The 13,709-nt window shown below is 48.6% G+C and overlaps 5 protein-coding genes across 5 annotated transcripts; 4 read left to right on the top strand and 1 right to left on the bottom strand.

Moving 5' to 3' along the window:
* The first annotated feature begins 98 nt into the window (after positions 1–98).
* On the top strand, positions 99–2,149 carry EDB82DRAFT_510431 (metallopeptidase-like protein). The gene has a single exon (XM_025729138.2). The coding sequence runs from the start codon at positions 450–452 to the stop codon at positions 1,809–1,811; it is 1,362 nt and encodes a 453-aa protein (XP_025583435.1). The 5' UTR covers positions 99–449; the 3' UTR covers positions 1,812–2,149.
* A 332-nt stretch (positions 2,150–2,481) lies between these two features.
* On the top strand, positions 2,482–3,070 carry EDB82DRAFT_478937 (uncharacterized protein; the record flags this gene model as incomplete). Its single annotated transcript, XM_025729137.1, has 3 exons — positions 2,482–2,779; positions 2,832–2,867; positions 2,928–3,070. The coding sequence occupies 3 exons, from the start codon at positions 2,482–2,484 to the stop codon at positions 3,068–3,070; spliced, it is 477 nt and encodes a 158-aa protein (XP_025583434.1).
* Positions 3,071–3,868: 798 nt separating this feature from the next.
* On the top strand, positions 3,869–4,709 carry EDB82DRAFT_280722 (uncharacterized protein). The gene has a single exon (XM_025729136.2). It carries the CDS (start codon positions 4,096–4,098, stop codon positions 4,600–4,602), a length of 507 nt encoding a protein of 168 aa, XP_025583433.1. The 5' UTR covers positions 3,869–4,095; the 3' UTR covers positions 4,603–4,709.
* A 47-nt stretch (positions 4,710–4,756) lies between these two features.
* Positions 4,757–7,157, bottom strand: EDB82DRAFT_510428 (uncharacterized protein). Its single transcript, XM_025729135.2, has one exon. It carries the CDS (start codon positions 6,953–6,955, stop codon positions 4,817–4,819), a length of 2,139 nt encoding a protein of 712 aa, XP_025583432.1. The 5' UTR covers positions 6,956–7,157; the 3' UTR covers positions 4,757–4,816.
* A 1,467-nt stretch (positions 7,158–8,624) lies between these two features.
* On the top strand, positions 8,625–9,959 carry EDB82DRAFT_510427 (uncharacterized protein). Its single transcript, XM_025729134.2, has one exon. The coding sequence runs from the start codon at positions 8,639–8,641 to the stop codon at positions 9,893–9,895; it is 1,257 nt and encodes a 418-aa protein (XP_025583431.1). The 5' UTR covers positions 8,625–8,638; the 3' UTR covers positions 9,896–9,959.
* The last annotated feature ends 3,750 nt before the right edge of the window (positions 9,960–13,709 follow it).

Here is a 13,709-nt window from a genome sequence, read left to right as displayed (position 1 = left end):
ACGTGTGAGAACTAATCAACACGGAGAGACTACGTATCTATGATGATGACTACCGGACTCCCGGAAGCTCTCCCGATCTCTATTCATTGTTGCCATCGGTATAAACACCCGTCCAAGTCACCGCTTACGAGTTCCTGCATCGTACTGGCTTCCGTAGGCGCGCGTGACTTAGCCGCGATGTTTATATCACATTCCGGTCCCTCCATTACTCATTGTTCTTGTTTCCTTCCTTTCTCCACGTTGCTTATATACCCAGGGATGTGAGGACCTTTCCTAAAGTCACACCATTTCTTGTCATCCCAACAAAAACGATTAGAATATCTCCTGAAATAACAGCTATCTCAATTGTCTTCCAGGCTTTGTAACAAAGCCAAGCCTGACCGCCTCTTGGCTCTTGCACAGCCTTGTCAACATATTGTATCAGCCATTATCAGCAAGTCCCGTGCATAATGAAGGAAGAACCATTGAAAGTGATGTCACCATTCTCCATCCCTCCCATCACTCGCCGCATCGACCCTACCAAACCACGAATTGCAACATCCAAGCCCGATGGCTCAGACAACGACAATGACCGTGTAGAAATCGGACCAACGCCGCTGGCCTTCAATGAGTGGCGAGCTCTTGGTCTACAGCCACCCCATCTACCAACAATGCGTGCATATCGTATGCAACGCATCTGCGCTGAATTATCCAGTCGCGATCTCGGCGGCATCTTGCTATTCGATCCACTCAACATTCGCTATGCCACTGACACAACAAACATGCAGCTATGGACCACACACAATCCAGCACGCGCCTGCTTTGTTTCGGCAAGTGGTTACGTGGTGCTCTGGGACTTCCATGGCTGTAACCATCTTTCCGCACATCTGCCTCTGATCAATGAACGACGTTCCGGCGCGTCATTCTTTTACTTCGAGACTGGAAACCGTACCGAGGAACAAGCTTCTCGATTCGCCGCACAGGTTGACGAATTGATGCGACAGCATACTGGTAATAATCGTCGCCTTGCCGTGGATCGCATTGAAGTCGCCGGTCTACGAGCTCTCGATGCATTAGGCCTGGATGTTTGTAACGGACAAGTTGTAACTGAGCACGCGCGAATGATCAAAGGCCCAGATGAAATTCTAGCGATTCGATGTGCTGTTGCCTCTTGCGAAGCTGCCATTGGTGAGATGCGTCAAGCCATGCGCGCTGGCGCCACAGAGAATGATGTCTGGGCTGCTCTGCATGCTGGGAATATCCGTCGTGGCGGTGAATGGATTGAAACGCGTCTTCTTAGCTCTGGGCCGCGCACCAACCCATGGTATCAGGAATGTGGTCCACGAGTCCTTCGCGACGGAGACTTGGTGGTCTTTGATACCGACCTTATCGGTGTATACGGTATCTGCGTCGACGTATCACGGACCTGGATTTGCGGCGACCTCGAACCTACTGCAGAACAAAAACGGTTGTACCGCATCGCCTATGAACACATCACTACCAACATCGAAATGGTAAAACCTGGGGTACGCTTTACCGATCTGACTCGTAACGGCCACCGCTTGCCTGAAGCATGCCGTGCTCAACGCTACGGTGTCATGTTTCATGGTGTAGGTCTCTGTGATGAGTACCCGAGTATTCGTTATCCCGAAGATCTTGATTCCTATGGTTACGAAGGAGAGCTGGAAGCAGGCATGGTTCTCTGTGTCGAGGCCTATGTTGGTGAAGTTAGCGGCAAGGACGGTATCAAATTGGAGAACCAGCTGCTAGTGACTGAAACAGGATATGAGCTGCTCACTCATTACCCATTTGAACGGAGTTTTTTCGATTAGATTTTTGATCCATGTAGAATCTTTAGCCATCTACGGTCACGGCTTTTACGCCTGTTTGGAGAAGTGCTAGGGTGGTTAACTTTTACTTGCAATCTAATCAACAAATAATTCAACATTTCACGATCATTCCGAGAGAGACCTCAGGGTATCAGAAACATTGGCCGTTAGAAGCAAAAGAGACGAAAATAGTAAGTCATTTTATTCACGTTAGACTATGGTTCTTCAACCACTTATTTTTATACCCTAAGACTTAGAAGGCTATTTTTTCTGCTACCCACTAGAGAAAGAAGGAAGAACGGTGCATCATAAAAAGCATCCTTGTCACATATATAGTGGACCTTTTTGATGCAGGCTGACCGTGTAGAGTGGTCCATCGTCAGGTGGATCTCGGCGAACGCACCAAGCTGGGATACCATTCTCACATAATGCTCAGCGTCTAGAGAAGGTATCTTGGCCCATGGATCAGTCCGCGGAGATCCCCACGGTATTATCTTGTATTCTCTTCGAATGGGGTCTGCTGAAGATTTGGAAGGCAGTACGTTGTGTGCAAAGTATCTTGTATAAAGTGAGGCCTCGTCCCTGCTGTGGGAGTTTGAACAGATCACCAGCCAATCATCTACAACACAATCAAAACTCAACTTATCCAATTCTTTCATTCCACTCTTTCAATATGAAGCTCTCGCTCTTCCTCTCTGCTATCGGGGTTTCCGGTACCCTTGCCGACTTTACCGTCTTCATGACACATCACACGTCTCCAGCAACCGACTTCAAGAACTACCAAATTCACGATGCAACTCCCAGGACATGGGACGAGATGAAAAAGATGAAGCGTTGGGCCGAAAAATCAGACGTCAGCGGCAGTAAGGTCGGTGTTCGCTGCAAGGGAAGCGGTTGCGGATACATGGGTCCAGTTCGCGACATTGAGCAACTGGAGATGCACTTCACCAATAACCCCCTCTACCATTGGAGTAAGTTTATATCTACCTCACCAACACACGGTTTCCTAACAAAACATTTAAGCTATCTACAAGGACCGTAATTGGGGCATGTATGGACGTAAGTTATTCTCAATTAAGATTCCCAAGAGGTTACATCTTGACTAATCTGCTTATCCAGGCGACGGTGTTAAATACGGTGAATGTGAGATTACCACTGGTAATGACTTCACTGTCGTCAGCGAGAACGATAAGGTTGTTGGTCACCGCAAGTTCAAATGCCGCACACGCTTTACTGCTGCGCAGATAGCCAGTAGAAACTGATACCTCATCGAGTGCCCCTTTCTCGCATTATGTCTAGAATTTTCGAGTCATTATTGTATTTCCGGAGCACTATTGTCAAGGTAACTTCGCGTTCTACCGGAAATCACAGTATCTTGTCAAACACGGGAGTGTCAAGTGCTTTCAGAGGCGTGGAGGTGCTAAGTTCAACGTCATTTTAGTTATATAAAATACAACTGCACTTTGACTACCTTCGGAGGCAAGCGAGGTAGACCGTTGTAACTTATTGCATATATATATTACTCTATTTAATACAATAGACAGTTGAAACAAGTTCTAAGTTATGTCGAAAGTATAGAATTCCATCTTTACCAAAAGTTAAAGACTTTATTTACCTTCTATCCCTTCTAATACACAATGCTATAACAAGACCTTTAGCTACATTAATACCGTTGCACATGTCACTTTCCTTTCTGGTAAGTTGGCCAAGGAAAATCATCACTTTGACACAAGATTTGTGGCTGTGCCAAGAGGCGAAGCAAGTAGTCTAGGCCATGTAAGAATGTTGTTGGTTCAGCTCCATTACTATAATGATTGCTGTGCCGCAGGGTAATCAAGACTTTAGCCTGATGTTTGCACAATACTTCTGACACTATAATGCCCTTGCTGTCAAACGAACTTCTCTCAAATAACGTTTACTTTTCTTGCCGTCACTTGACCTTATCTGAAAATCTGACCTTTATCGTAATCTCAGATTATCGGCCACTTAACCTTATTTCAACCTCTTTGCCAACAGCATGGCAATGATTCCCATCACCAGACCTAAGCTTGGCTCGCCTGACTCATGTGACAATCGACCCGTTCTCGACTCTGTGCCAAGCGACCGGGGGGCATCATGACCAGCGACTTGGCTAAAATAGGCACTCTCCGAGGCTGATCAAGGGTCTACTAACAAGACAAACTTTATTGGGTATATAGGTCAGACGAACTTGACCAACTACGACCAGTTTACCTGCAGTCTGTTCTCCCTCCCTCTACTGTTCAGATCTTCGCCAGCAAAAGACAAAATGCGCTCAGTTCTACTACTATCCACCCTTGGCTGCGCCTTCTTCAGCGCCATTGACGCTTTCAAGTTCACTGGTCCCGACTCGGACGAGAAACTTAACATCACTCAACCTATCACCATCTCATGGGACGCCAAAGGTGGAGACCTGAACGAACCAGAAGCCCGCGCCCTAAATCTCTGGTTTTCTGCGCTTGTCAACACGACTCGAGGCGGTTGGGAAATTGCCTCGAACCTGAGTCTGTCATCAGGCTCTTATAAATGGGACCCTAACAGCCTTGTCCAAATTATGAAGGACCACTACACGGTCTCGCCAAACGCGGAGCATTACTTTGAGGCTAAGCTGATAGGTAGTACTGGGAATATGCTGGCAACCGTCGAGACCGAAAAGTATGCCTTGGAGGGTTACGATTTTATCAGAAACAGTGGTGGAAAGGGAGCCCAACCTGGGTTCTACACTACTGTTGCTATGGCAGTGATGGCGGGAGTGGTGGCTGGTGGTGTCATATAAAGGACGATTGACGGTGCTGGTATCAATCAACCTGGTAAGGTTGGGAAAATAAACAGGTCATTTGCTTTGCGGCAATAACGGAAAAACCAAAGCGTTTAACCGAAGTCTTACCAACGCTTAACAGTTCACAGTGAAAGTCAATGAATTAAAAACAATGTTTATTACGGCAAGGTGCCTAATGTCTTTCTATGTACAAGATTCTTAAACCGCCAGACTATAGCACGATCTGGACAGTCTTGGACATGCTGGGAACGCCCTGGGCATTCATGACAAAGAGATAGTAGTATCCAGGCAACAAGATACCGTTGTCGCTAGGCAGCTTGACGGAGTAATCGTTGCCCTTGACAGAGAAGTTGGTCAGGGGAACACGTCGCTGGTCACTGTTGACAGAGTGTGTAACACTGCCCATGCGAACAAGAGACATGGTGACCTTACCAGAACTGTTGGTAACCTTGAACTTGAGGGTGCTGCCAGCCTTGACACCCTTCTGGACAAGACCAGAGATGAGGGGTCGGGCAGCGAGAGAACCGTCCTTGTTGAAAAGGTAAGGAGGCTGGAAGATCTCTCCATCGGCGTGATCGGCAGTCTTGTCGCAACCGGCAGAAGAACCACCAATCTTGTTGACGTAGCAAAGACCACCACCGCCGATGAAAACAGTGGCATCAGGGAGAAGAATGGAAACAGAGTGGTAGTTGCGAGGAACAGCGTGAGGAGCAAGCTGAGTCCATTTGTTGGTAGCTGGGTTGTACAGCTCAGGAACAAGGATACCGTCAGTGTTGGTGAAGACCATGGCCCTGCGCTGACCACCAGTGACAAGGACAGTTCCGTCAGGAAGGACGGCAGCGTTACCAAAGCCACGGGGGAAAGCCATGTCGGCGATACGCTTGACGGAAGCAGGCTTGTAAGCCTCTCCGATGGTGGTGATGTGGGCGTGCTTGTTGGCGTTTGAGTTGGTGTAGTCGGCGGCACCACCAGCAGTCAGGATCTTACCATTGAGAGCATCGTACATGGCAAAGACACCACACATGGCGTTGACATCATCTCGCTTGCCGGAAAGACGGACGGATCCCTTCTGCTTGGTGCTGTACCAGTGCTGAGTAGTGCTGGGTCCGGCCTGGAAGACACTGCCCTTCTTCCATCCGAAGAGCCAAGCATGGTTATCCTCACGCCAGATACCCTCGTGGTCGGTGGTAAGCATGGGTTTGACATCAGCTCCGGTGAGCATGGTCCACTTGTTGGTCTTGGGGTCGTAGACCTCACCGTTCTTGCCCTGGCGGGGACCAGAGTAGGCTCCGCCAATGGTGAAGACACGGCCGTCGGACAGAATAGTGGAGGTCTGGTAGCCACGGGGCATCTTCATGTCAGGTCCTCGGGTGAAAGAGTTGTCCTTGGGGTTGTAGAAGGTGACAGCCTCAGCATCAGAGCCACCCTGAATAATAATACGACCATCGCCAAGCTGGCTCATACCAGGACAGAACATGTCGTGATGAGTGTCAGCGACCTCGCGCTGAGCAACAACTCCGGTGGGGAGATCGAGAGCACCGAATTGAGTACGGCCAGAGGCACCACCGAAAGCATCGGCGCCCCAAGAAGAGAAAAAGAGAAGCTGCTGAGACTGAGGGAATTGGGGAACGACGTAGGCAGCGACGGGAATAACGGGAAGACGAATGATGTCAGACCAGCGACCCTGGGTAGCGGGCTTGACAGCAGAAGGAAGCTGAACGACGCTGAATCGCTTGCTTTGAACCCAGAAGAGAGAGGCGTTGGGCTCAGCAGCCTTGATGTGGCAGACCTTGCCCTCGTTATCATAGACAGCCTTCTTACAGGTGTTGATCTTGGAGCATTGATCAGCACAAGCAGCAAGAGAAGCAACATTCTTGATCTGTCGAGCAGAAGCGCCGACAAAGTCAGTGCTGTAGCAGACGTTGAAAGTCTTGCCCTTGCCCTTAAGAGCGCGGTACTGGTGACCTCCAGTAGGACAAGTTGAAATGAAACGTCCCTCGTCGACGTTAGTAAGAGTAATAGCGTCAAAGTTATTGTCCTTCTCCCAGTTCATGCGATCAGCGTTGTTCTCGTCCTTGATATGGCAGATGCGACCCTTCTTGTCGTAGACGGCCTTGACACATCGAGGGTCCTGGTTGCAAATCTGGGCGCAAGCGTTGGTGTTTCGGACATCCTTGGTAACCTTGAGACTAGCTCCACCATTCCTGTAGTCGGTGTTTTTGCAGATAGAGTAGCCAGCGCCAGACTGAGCGGTCCAGGTAGCTTCCTTTGTAGGACACTTGGTCAAAGCAGCGGAAGCGAAGGGAGAAAGTAAGAGGGCTCCGAGAGCCATAGAGTTGAGGTAAACCATGATTAGGTATATAGTTGATTGTTTTGAGAACGAGTGTGTTGTTGTTTGTTGTGGTTGGTTAAATGAGAGATTCCGTGTCCATTAGTTTAAATTAGTTGAATAAAATACGAACGATGGTATTAGAATTGAAACAAAAAACAATAAGAAAAAACGAATGAACTACTCGTAAAGAAACCGAGTATAGAGAGGGAGAGGATTTCCTGTCTGTCACCAAAAAGATAGCCGGCGGGAGGGTTTTATGTTTTGAGAAATAGCGGCTCCCTCTGTAAACTTTTCAAGGGTCTCGATCTGGAATACCTAAGTTTAGACACACAGGCCTCTCGCTGTATGGATGGAATATCACTTCCAGTATCGTGCACCGTCTTCCCCTGTCCCGTTCTGGTGGAACTTTGCAGTACCTGACACTCGCTAACCCGATTAAACCAAACCAGGCACTCCCGGTATCCACGCCAAGACAGATTGACAGGGGGAGGACGAGCTGGAATACCACTCAGACGGCTGAGTTTCTTAATTATCGGCGCATAAGGAAGAGTTTGTTATTACTAACGTATCACATATAGCCAAGCTATAAGATACGTGATAGTTCCCGTTGAGGTTACTCGTGAAAAGGGAACACATGGTTGACAGGAAAATGGGTCTGGCGCTATGACTTGGTTATCGTCGTCTAGTTAAAAGCACGGTCCCTGAAGTTCATCTGCTATTGCATGAGCTACGATATCCAGTCTTTAGACTTTATATGACCAGTTCCATATAGAAATACCAAGACATCTAGTCAGGTCCAATACAACGGTAACTGTACTCGTCATGCATTTGACTACTTGGCAATGCATTACAACGGCGCGTAAGACTAGTCTGTTCCATGCAGTTTATAAACATTATTCCCATTTTTGATAGCTCAGATTTTATGGTTCTTGCCTCACCTGAGCGCTAAAACATCCACTTTTCTCAGCTTCTGGATCTGGAATTGTTATTTCCCGTCAAAGACCGTCGGGAAAATGCGTGGTTGAAAGTCAAAATCGTACCGGACGAGAATCCCCGTTATGTTATTGCAGGGGTTGGAAAGGAATCTGGTGGGGCTGATGACACACTCTGGTCCCCTTTTCTTTTCAAGTTACGGGAGATTTTGTTAAACCTGTGTGTGAAATAGATCTGTATTGTGACTGTGTTCTGTCTGAATTTGCTATCTGGCCTAACAATTTCCCCTCTTTTAGGCGAATGCCTTATGCTATGCCTTTTGCAGCTTCTCTTAATTAGATGAATCTGTCTTTACCCTTTTGAGGTTCCTCTCAATGATATGAACTGCTAACCGACTGTTACAGGGTAGCTTCGGTTCAACAGATAACAATAGACAAAGTTAGGAAAGCAATTGCTCAAATGGATGCCAATGCGCAAGGGCCGACTCGATTAATACAAGAACGTGTCAGACAACCGTTCCCATACCTAGGCAAGACGTTGATTAATAGTTGCATCCGATCAGATATCTCATTGTGTGATCTTCCTGGCTAGATTGATTTTGGTCTGTAGGACTAAATCATAGTACTGTTTCAAAAGAGCCAACAGTCAGGCCAATCATCCCTGCTGGCTACCCTACGTCTGTTACGTCAGCATAGGCAGCACCTCCATTTATAGGCCGTAATCCTGAGCCTACCTTGTTCCAAACTAAACATCAACCAACAAAGAAAAATGTCATCACAAGAGGAACAGCTTTCGCCGGAAGAACGACAAAAGCGATTGCAGGCAGAGCATTATGCCAAGCAGGTGGCGGTTCGGGACGCGCAACTAGCCAAGTTACAACAACAAGCCGAACAGGCCGCACAACGCAGTTATGGCATTCCCAGTACCACCGGCTTGTTAGCTTACCCTCCTCTTCCCAACCAGGTGAATCCCCAGCAACAGGGAGGGATGTCACCACAAGGAAATAAGAGCAATGCGCTTTCGGCGGAAGAACAACAAAAAAGGCGGCTGCTACTGCATGCAATACGTCCTGAGTCCATGTCGCCAGAGCAACTGCAACAAGCCAAGATGCGGCAACTGGCAGCACAACGCGGACGGCAGATAGCGGGGATGGGATACCAGCAGATGGGCGACGGAATTCTCAACAAGTGTCCCAGCGACGTAGAGATTCGCGCGGGACTAGAGGCTGATGTACCAGATTTTGTCAACTTTCGATCTGCCTGCCGGGAGGGTGACTTATCTACTGTCGAGTCAATAGTTTCCTCTCAATCTCGCTCACCACTCTATCTTCAGAAAGGATTAGATGACGCTATCAAAAATGGCAAAGTTGACGTTTCACGTTTTCTTCTACAGTCTGGAGCACCCATGACACGAGTAACACCAGCAGCCATCCTCAGAGCCCCAGCAGACAAACAGGTTGCCTTATTCCACGTTCTTATGGAGCACGGCTGGACAGTCAATACTCCCGAGAGCCTCCTCCCGGAAATCTTTAAAAGTAACAATGAGCCACTGTTCGATTGGTTTCTGGAACAAGGCGCAGATCCCAACGTTGCTGGGCCCCAAAATGATCAAGGACAAACTCTCAGGCTGGCAGCCACTCAGGGCACTGTCCAAGCAGTACAGAAGCTTCTAAATGCTGGAGCTCAGATGACCAGTTCGGGGCTGTATTGGGCTGCAGGCGCCTATCCTCAAGGCTCAGTTCCCATGGTCAGACGTGTTGAACCGAGCGCGGACTTTGACAAGTCAAGAATACCTGTCATGGAGCTGTTACTGGAGAATGGGGGTGACGTCAACCATAGACTGGAAACGCGCCATATGGAAGAGCTGTACCCGATTGTAAATGCGGTTAAGGCGGGTGCTGTTGAGAGAGTCAAGTGGCTACTGAGCAAGGGGGCAGATCCTGACCTGAAGGGGCCGCGGGGCAGTGCCAGGGACTATGCCAGACGTGATTCGAGCGATGAAATGAAACAGGTGTTGGGAGTCTAGCAGTAATGCAGATGCAGTGTTACATAGATGAAGAATGAATTACAAAGTGGATCTATTCCAGGACAATTCATAAAAAGAATTGCTCGTACATGCATGAATTCGCTGACGGGATATGTAGGACTCGCTGATTGTAATCTTGCGATATTGCGTAGGCCCCAGATTCAGCCATGATCTGTTGAAGAACTTAGCCAGGCTACCAGGATGGTGCAGATGTAGCCGCCCGGTGACACGCTGGCTGCTGATGATGTTGGGGGCTGAAGACTAAAATTAGGTGCGTTGGCAGTTGATTGAGAAAGGTGCAATGCCGGTACATACTTGACCAAGTGTAATTGAAGATGTAATAAATGGCTTAATTTTTACATCCTAATTACTATACTTAATCTTGTTCAAGTAGAAGACGATCGCTATAATCTCCATGGTAGGCGAAATCATAACTTTCTTTAATTGTTTTGTTTGCTCAGCGGCCCTAGTTTAAGGCTGCGTGTAAACCTTGTTCTGAAACACAGAAGGATCAGGCTTAATTACAGTTGGCTGCTGCAGTGCTACCAACAGTAAGAAATTACAAGGTACAACCAACAAAAGTTAATGATTGTGAAACACAAGGACTCAGCACGGATAGCAACCAACCCGTCTTGTCTGCCTTACAGTGTGATTCGGGCTCTACCTGTTCAGGAGATCATAGTTACACCAAAGCTGACATCAGCTAAGGAATACCTGAAGATATTCCTAAATTCAGGTACAATTTATGTAGTTCTTATCAACTAGGGCAATGAAACTCTAATCCCATCATCTCTGCGCCATTGACTAACAGGCAATAGAAAGATCAGACCAGCGTCCTAATGCACAGCATTTACCAACATAAACTCATAAAAGTAGATATATAGCATGCGCTGGCGGCTCAATTCAGCTTTCACCATCCGTAGACCCTCTACGCTCTACTCGGTATAGCCTTTTCTGTTCGGAAAATTGCTACGCCTTTCATTCGTTCCCAGTCACTCGTTTGCACGCTACAATGCGTGCCACTTTCGTTGCCTTGTCGGCGCTGCCATTCTACGTGTTTGCTCAGTATTCTGTTTCTGATGACGCGCCTGCTGTCTCTGAGTCTATTTCTACCTCTCAGGCTTTCGTTCCACCAGTGATTGACACATCCAAAGAGGTGCCTGTTGATCTGCACCCTACCAGTAGCGATACTATTGTTGTTCCTGAGTCAACCACGGAAGCCGTTCATGTGAACCCTGAGACAACTGCCCAGCAAGCTATTGGCCAGGACACTACTGCTCAAGTACCCCCTGTTCAAGACACTACGACAGGACTTCCAATTGTTGTAGACAGTAGCACCCGTCCTGTGCCTGTCGTTGATACTACTACTGGCCAGTCTCCTGTCATTGACATTAGTACTGGCTGGGCCCCTGCTATCGACACCACTCAGCCCATTGTTCAAGGCACAACTACTGGCCAGCCTATCGTTGCTGACACAACCTCAGAACAACAACCTCCTGTCCGGCCCACGACCTCGGAGCTGAAGCCTCCAAATGCCGATACTACCACATGGCTTCCTATAGGGGACACTAGCAACCAACCCATCAGCCAGACCCCTGGTTCTCAGACTTCCTCTAGAGGCCCTGTTGACCAAGACACGACCAGGGAGCAACAGCCTCCCGTTGACAGCACTACTACTGGTGTTCCACCTGTTGAGACTACCACTGGGATCTCATCTGCTGAGACCAGTACTGGCCCACCTGCAGAGACTACCACCCAGCAGGCGTCTGTTCAAGACACCACAACAACAGCTGCTGGGCAACCTGTCGAGACCACCGAGGAGTCCAAGCCAAGCACCAAGGACGAGGAACCTACCATCACACAACCCCCAACCACAACCGCTGTTGCGGCTGCCACAGCTAGCGTTTCCTCCGTTTCCTCTCAAGTGGCCGCTTTGATCCCCATTATAAATAAGTGGGCCGAAGATCCTGAGTCTCTTACTGATGAGACTAACAAGAAGGTTGAGGACACACATGACGATATTATCGCTGTGATAGTTGGCCTGGGCGGCAAGCCTGATGTTGCTTGTAACAAAAAGCGAGGTCTCGGAATGAGAAGGCTCAAAAAGCGAGGTCTTCTGGGACCTATTGGCGATGTCATCAACAAGCTCGCTTGTATGGCTCAGGACCTTACCAAGATTTCCAGTAACATCATCGCTGGCAACGTACCGGCCGTCACTAGCGTTATTCCTGAAGTCAAGAGCCAAAATGATGACTTGACTGAGGAAGAGGAAAACAAGAGTAAAGAGAGTAAGGAGTCTACCAAGCGAGAAACTACCAAGGAGTCTACTACCGAAAACCCTACTTCGACAGAGGAGTCTACTACGACCGAAGCTACTACCACAACTACTAGTGATATGACAGTTTGTGCTTCTGGATCCTGCGGTGGTGGCAGTTGCCCTGTAGGACTAGGCAGCGGTGGATCGATGCCAAAACGGATGAACAGCATACCTCGCGATATCGAATGTCAGGACATCCCCACCACAACCATCGACGGACCTCTCCCTACTGGCCCCATCACCTTGGGTGATCCTAAGCGTGACAAGGGCCTAGAGGCTCGAATGTTCTTTGATGGCGACATGACCCCCAACCCCGACTACATTGACAGTCTTAGCATGAACCCCGAGACCATCTGGGATGATCAGAGTGGACTGACCACAGGACACTTTGTTGGCGCACCTCTTGATTACGGCTGGTCAGCGGCAGGAGTAAATGGCATTTATGGCTGCACAGCTGTATTGATCGTGTCAAACCTCGGCGTCTATACGTCACATATCTGGGAGGTCCCTGGTTTTCTCGATGCAGTCGATACAAAGCCCACATCTGACGACTTTTTTGAGACCAATGTTTTCAAAGTCCTTCGCGATGGCACCCTAGACGCCACTACTGCAACTGGCATTGGTACTCTTATTGGCACAGAAAGTGCCCCGGGCCCCCTTCATTCCCAATTCGAACCCCATGTCTTTGTTGTCACCCCTTTTAACACCTATCAGAGTCCTGAGAACCCTTCATTGTATCGCTATGAAGCTCGAGCGAACCAATTGGCCAGCCAAGTCACCGGTATCATTCCCGGGGCCATTTCTGGAGGGGTTTATGGATATGTTCCCATAGGCCAAGTCGAATCAACGGGTAGAGGGTACTTTGGTCGCACTATCGTCGAGTTTGACATGCTTGATGGTTTCATCACTAGTGAACAGGACCCTACTAAACTCCAGGCCGTTGGACGATGGAGATTCTGGGTCGAGGATAATCTTTGGACTACACACAGCTTCAACGTTTACGATGATTTCTTTGACTATGCGGGTGCTGAAGCAGGCATGCCGTCTAACGGAAATCAGAAGCGTGCTGAAGATGACGCTGTCCACAAGTGCTTGGTCCGCGGCGACTCTACCGCAACTACATCAGCTGCGCTTTCTTCCACGGACAAGACTACCACTTCAGATGCGTCTTCCACAGAGAAGGCCACTACTACGTCTGATGTCACTTCCGTTACCGAGGGTTCAGCAGACTCCACTACTGATGGAGAGACAACTGAGACTGTCGGAACAACTACTACTGAGGACAAGACAGTTGAGGCTACAACCACCGGATCTGACACTTTGCTGCCAACCTCTATGCTCAGCACTCTTATCACCACTACTAGAGCCTCGTCCAATGCCGTTACATCAGGTGTCACAAGTGACGCATCGACAACTAGCGAGGAAGCACGGACCTACTACCCTTGTATCATCTACGGCGGCCCTCGCGTCAGCAAGCCATACTGCCAGTGCAGCACC

This window comes from Fusarium venenatum, assembly GCF_020744135.1.
Source record: "Fusarium venenatum strain MPI-CAGE-CH-0201 chromosome Unknown EDB82scaffold_3, whole genome shotgun sequence".
NCBI classification, from domain to species: Eukaryota; Fungi; Ascomycota; class Sordariomycetes; order Hypocreales; family Nectriaceae; genus Fusarium; species Fusarium venenatum.
The sequence above is the reverse complement of the archived record's forward strand: the minus strand, read 5'-3'. Positions and strand labels throughout refer to the sequence as shown.

What these genes read in the sequence shown, in the direction of transcription:
- EDB82DRAFT_280722 (XM_025729136.2), top strand. Translation starts at nt 4,096, where the DNA reads ATGCGCTCAGTTCTACTACTATCCACCCTTGGCTGCGCCTTCTTCAGC.
- EDB82DRAFT_510431 (XM_025729138.2), top strand. Translation starts at nt 450, where the DNA reads ATGAAGGAAGAACCATTGAAAGTGATGTCACCATTCTCCATCCCTCCC.
- EDB82DRAFT_510427 (XM_025729134.2), top strand. Translation starts at nt 8,639, where the DNA reads ATGTCATCACAAGAGGAACAGCTTTCGCCGGAAGAACGACAAAAGCGA.
- EDB82DRAFT_510428 (XM_025729135.2), bottom strand. Translation starts at nt 6,955, where the DNA reads ATGGTTTACCTCAACTCTATGGCTCTCGGAGCCCTCTTACTTTCTCCC.